Raw genomic sequence first — 5,321 nt, forward strand, 5'->3', positions numbered from 1 at the left:
GTTGGCGGGGGAGACGGATTTTCTTTTAAATGAGAATACTCTTCTGTCAAAGCAAAGCTCTGTTCCAGTTCAGCTAAATAATAAATAGATAATTATCACTCAGACAAAAAAGTCTGATTTAACCTTAGATAATATTGCGATCCCCGAGCGGTCTCGCAATATTTTTTATTCCCTTTGAAAGGCATTCCTTTTTTTTTTTTTTTTTTCAGGTTAAAACTGAATCGACCGTGGGCGCAGTAAAGTAAGAGAGTTTTCAATCCGAGACCTAACGTTTCCACAGAGATATACAAATTTACAGTCTGAGCGTGAGACTTAATGACTGGAGGGGAGGGAGGGAAGTGGGGGGGGGAGACACGACACACGGGGACCGAGAGTCACGCGTCTTTCCTCTCGTGGAAGTCACCACCCGCGCCTGTCAGCGTCCCGTAGCAGCGGACGGCAGGAACCCACACGGGGCGGGGGGAACGGGCAGCATCCCGCACCGCCGGCTCCTTCTTGGCCTGGATCCCGCTCCCGCTGGCCCACGGAGGGGGTACGAACCACGCACACGGCGGCAGCCCTCTCCTTTACCGGGGCCGCCCCTCGCCTTGCCCTGCCCTGCCCGGGCCTCTTCTCCCCCTGTCCCGTTCCGGCGGCGGCGATGCTGCAGCGGGACTTTTCCGAGTCCGGCACCGCGCGGGGCGCGGGCAGCGGAAAACCCGCGGCCGAGGAGAGCAGCGCGGCGAGGCGAGGCGAGGCGGCGGAGGGACGGAGCTCCCGGTGTCTGTTCCGAATAAGCACTTTTTTGGGGGCAGGGCAGGGCGGGCCGGTTACTTTTTTTTTTTCCACTTTTTTTTTTTTCTTTTTCTCTTCTTTTTCAGCTCGGCTATCTGCAAAGACCGCATGCAACACACACAAGCTCTAGGCGGGGCGGCGGGCGGGGACGCGACCCTCGGCGAGGCGACCCGCAACAGGTCGGCGGCGGCCCCGCCGCACCCCCGCCGCCCCCTGGCCCGGTCCCGGCGGCGGTTCTCCCCCCCGCGTCCCCGGCCGCACGTATGGCACCGGCACCCATGCCGGCGGGCGGCGGGGCTCTGCGCGGGCATCCTCCGGCCGCGGGTCATAGGGCGGCGGCGTAGGCTGCGGGGTAAGGGTCCAGCTGGGGCTTGCCCATGCCCGGCAGGAGGATGTAGGCCAGCGGCGGCTGCAGCCCCGGGCCGGGCCAAGCGCTGCAGTTGCAGGGGATCATGTAGCCCGGGTTACCGGGCGACGGGTGCGAGTGCGTGTGCCCCCCGGCGGCGGCCGCGGCGGCGGCGGCGGCGGCGGCGGCCCCGTGGAAGGCGCCCGCCCCGCCGGCGCCGGGGTAGCCCAGCGAGGAGGCGTAGGGCAGCCCGGAGCCCGAGGAAGAGGAGGAGGAGGAGATCTCGGCCATTTTGGAGCCCAGGTCCAGCAGGGAGTAAGGGCTGCTGGCGGCGGCGGCGGCGGCGGCGGCTGCAGCGGCGGCGGCCGACTGGGGGAAGAAGACGCGGGCGGCGGCGGCGGCGGCGGCGGCCGCCGCCTTCTCGGGGTTGGCCAGCAGCGACTCGGGCACTAGTCCGCCGGCCGCCCCGCCGTGCAGCCCGCCCGCCTTCAGCCCGTGCGGGTGCTCGTGGTCCCCCACGCCGCCCAGCCCGTAGGGGACGGGGAAAGCGAACTTGTCCTTCTTGAGCAGCGTCTTGGGCTTCCGCCGGGGCCGATACTTGTAGTCGGGGTGCTCCTTCATGTGCATGGCCCGCAGCCGCTTGGCCTCGTCGATGAAGGGCCGCTTCTCCGACTCGGTCAGCAGCTTCCACTCGGCGCCCAGGCGCTTGCTGATCTCCGAGTTGTGCATCTTGGGGTTCTCCTGGGCCATCTTGCGCCGCTGCGCCCGCGACCACACCATGAAGGCGTTCATCGGCCTCTTGACGTGATCCACCGGCTTGGACATGGTGTCCCCCCGCCGCCCCGGCGAGCCGCCGCCCGCCCCGCACTGGCGGCCGCCGCCTCCTCCGGGCGCCTCTCCCGCCGCCGCCTCCTCCTCCTCCTCCTCCGCGCCCCCGCCGCGCTCCGCTCCTCCAAAAGCAATCTCGGCGGGTGCCCCGGCGCGGCGGCACCGGCTCCGGCGGGTGCGGGGCGGCGGCCCCCGGCGGCCCCGCTCCGGGCGCGGCGGCGGCGACTCCCCGTCAAGGCGCTGGGACGCGCGGCGCTCCCCGCCTGGGCCGCCGCGGAGCCTGTCTCCGCACCGACGATCTCCGGGCCAGGGCTTTTCCTCGGGGCGAACGGCAGCGGCCGGAGTCCAGGCGGGACCGCGGAGAAGTCTCGACGGCGAGGGCGGGAGCCGGCGGCAGGCGAGCGGCGCCGGGCGGGAGGAGGGGTTGTCCTCCCTTCGCAGCGGTCGCGATGCTCCTCGTCGGTCCTCGGTGCGGCGGCGAGCCCCGGACGGGGCGGCGGTCAGAGCCCGCCCGGAGCCATCGCCGCCCGCGGTGCTCGGGGGACAGCCCGCCGCGGCGCGGTGCGGTGCGGGGCCGGGCGGGACGGGGTCCGGGGCGGCTCAGGCGCTGCGGGGAGGCCCCGGGGGGGCGCGGGCCGCCCCGCTCACAGCCGCCCCGCTCCGCCGGCGGGGGGCGCGGCCAGCCGCCGGCTCCTCGCACATAGTCGCCGGCCGGCGGGTCAGCGAGCGGGTTCCGCGGGCCTCCTGGTTCCCGCCGCCCGGACAAACTTGGCCAAGTTTCGGGCGGGCTGCGGGGCGCTCCGCCTGCCGCGCCGCTCCCCCTTCTCCGGCAGCCGCCAGGTCTCTCTGGGTTTTCTTGGCCGCCGGCTCGGAGGGGCGGCGGGGCGGGCGGGAGCGGCGGCGGGGGGGCGGAGGGAGGAGGAGGAGGAGGAGGAGGCGGAGGGTGGTGATGGCGGGGGGGGTGGGTGGGAGGGGTTCCTAATTAAAATGCTCGTCGGTCAGCGGCCGGCGGGCAACCGATCCGACCCGGTTATAAAGCGGACGGCGGCGGGGCGATGTCCGCAGCCGGGTCCGGTCGCCCCCTCCTCTCGCCCGGTCGCCCCTTCCTCTCGCCCCGTCGGCGCGGCGGCAGGTAACACGCGCGCGCGCGCGCGCCGCATGCCTCCGTGCCGCGCGCCGCCCTATATCTTTGCGCGCGGCCTGCCCGCGCCGCGCGCCGCGGGCAGGGCAGAGGGGGGCGGGGCCTCCGCGGCGCGAAGGGGGCGTGGCTACAACAAACCACGCCTCCACCCCGTGCGGGCAGGCGGGGCGCGGGTGTTGCGCATGCGCGGTGCGCCCCCGCCGGTGAACGGCGCTGCCCGGGACCGTGGGGGTGGGAGTGAGGAGGAGGAAAGTGGGGGGAAGCGCTCGTCCCCGGTGTCAGCGTCGTGGTTTTGGGGTGTTTTTGTGTGTTTTGGGGTGTTTTCCCAGCGGGCAGACCCCGCCGCCCCGCAGAGCATCCTCGGGGCGGGCACCCAGCGGCGCCCCGAGGAAACCCCCACGCGTGTTTTCCGCGCTGCTTCACGCTTTTCCCTCCTCCCCCCCTACCCCCCTCCCCAAACATCAGCCCGAGCTGCCGTGTTCCTCCCCGGCTGCCTGTCAGTCAGGGTGAACTCGCTCGCCTTGTTTGGACTTCGGCGGGTCGGGTTTTGACTTACCCTTATGGTATGTGGAAGTGCCGACTCCAATAAATCATTAACTCTTTCCCGTGCTGGCAACAGGCTGGGCTCTGCCCGGGATAGCTCCGTCGCCTTTGGCAGCACGGGAAATCAGTGCTCTTCCTAATTTTAAGGAAAAACCGGAGCCCGAGTGCCTTCTCCCATTTACTACTACTTAACCCTAATTCAGCCTCCAAAGCCATCAGCCTCTGAGCTCCTACAATCCATGCAGCAGTGAAAAATAACAACTAAAAAAAAACAAAACAAAACAAAACCAAAACAAAAAACACCCAAAAGACAAAGTTCCCGGGGAAGATGAAGCTAGCTGTTGGCCGGCCTCTAGGTTTAGCGGGGGAAACGGTATTTCTGGAAGGTGGGAGCCCTCTGCGCAAGGCGGGGGGCGGGGGGGGGACTCAACCCGGGTTGCAGGTGCCTCTGCCCCGGAGGTCAGGTTACCGGGCAGCAATTTCCCGGCTCCGAGACGAGCAGCAGCCGTGATTTTTTCAACTGCGTAAAACCCTCCCGTTTGATGAAGGGAGCGATTTCCTATTTCGCTCGCTCACATGTAACGTTGTTGTGTTTGATTTCTTAAGAGGGGAGGACTAATCCCACGGCTTCTCCCCGCGCAGATCGGATACCGGCGTGATCGACTCTCCCCCCTCCCGCCCCCAACCCACGTCCTCGCGTCGTGGGTGCCAGCGGGAAAGCGCCCGGACAAATTTGGTTGAGGGGAAGGAGAGAACGCGGTTTGTACGTCCCCATCCGCCGCCATGAGCAGGGTGAGAACCAAAAGCATCTAACTGGAGGGTCCTCGGGGGATGCGGGGGGTGAAGAAGCAGCCGCATCGTCTCTCCGTCGCCACCACCAAGGCACCCGCGGAGGCACCCGGCCCCGCTCCCGGCCAGCGCCCCCCGAGCGCGGGCAGTGGGGGCTCAGCCCGCGAGTGGGCTGGGCTCCAGCGAGGCTTTTTCCCCGCTCTTCGCCCCAGCCACGCTCCTTCCATCCCGACCCCTCTCCGTCTGCTTCTGCCCGCTCTGTGCGACGGCGAGGGGACGGCGACGGTGCGGTGTCGCGACAGAGCCGCGTGAAGCACTCACGGCGGGCACATGGGTCAGCCCCCGGCTGGCAGTTCCCGCAGAGGTGAATATACCCCCACCACGAACTCTCTTTGCCCCTGGGCCGGTCCGTGGGTACCGCCGCGACAAGGCGGCCGTCGCCTGAACCCGCTGGGCTGTAGCTCTGTATCTGCGGCGCAGATGCCAATGGCAAAGGAAGGTGCAAAGGCAGAGCGGGCGGCTGTTCCACAGAAACTGCGTGGGGAAAGGCTCTAAGCCACGGCCGCGGGTGCCGGCACCGGCTCTGTGGGAAGTGGGGGGGGTGTCCTAGGGTGAGTGGTCACCATTTGCCCTGCAGTTCTCCGAGGACAGCACAACCACCGACTCGCAGGTCCCCACAGAGTCGCGTACAGGTGATCTGGTCTTACAAAGAAGCACTTGCGCAACTTCCAGCAGAGAAGATGCCTCAACTCATGGACTGCTGTCTTCCAAAAATGTCGCCGTTTGCAAACCCATGACTTCATCTGCGCATGTTTCTGATTACGTTCAGTCCTCCAAAGAGTGAAAACGGTAATAGAATTTATTGGTCATAAATTATTGTACACGAATCTTTCTCAGGCT

General features: G+C 67.3%; 1 protein-coding gene across 2 annotated transcripts; it reads right to left on the reverse strand.

The window, feature by feature from the left end:
* Nucleotides 1-1,016: 1,016 nt before the first annotated feature.
* Nucleotides 1,017-1,945, reverse strand: SOX21 (SRY-box transcription factor 21). 2 transcript variants are annotated; one of them, XM_054222497.1, is made up of 2 exons: nt 1,571-1,945; nt 1,017-1,489 (listed from the first exon to the last, which is right to left on the reverse strand). In XM_054222497.1, the coding sequence occupies exons 1-2, from the start codon at nt 1,943-1,945 to the stop codon at nt 1,100-1,102; spliced, it is 765 nt and encodes a 254-aa protein (XP_054078472.1). In that variant the 3' UTR covers nt 1,017-1,099. The 2 variants fall into 2 exon arrangements, with proteins under 2 accessions (XP_054078472.1, XP_054078471.1); XM_054222496.1 differs by having other exon boundaries at nt 1,017-1,945.
* Between the last annotated feature and the right edge of the window lie 3,376 nt (nt 1,946-5,321).

Source organism: Rissa tridactyla, chromosome 1 (genome assembly GCF_028500815.1).
Source record: "Rissa tridactyla isolate bRisTri1 chromosome 1, bRisTri1.patW.cur.20221130, whole genome shotgun sequence".
NCBI lineage: Eukaryota > Metazoa > Chordata > Aves > Charadriiformes > Laridae > Rissa > Rissa tridactyla.

Bases quoted from the DNA above. Each gene is read 5' to 3' on its own strand.
- SOX21 (XM_054222496.1), bottom strand. From the start codon at position 1,945: ATGTCCAAGCCGGTGGATCACGTCAAGAGGCCGATGAACGCCTTCATG.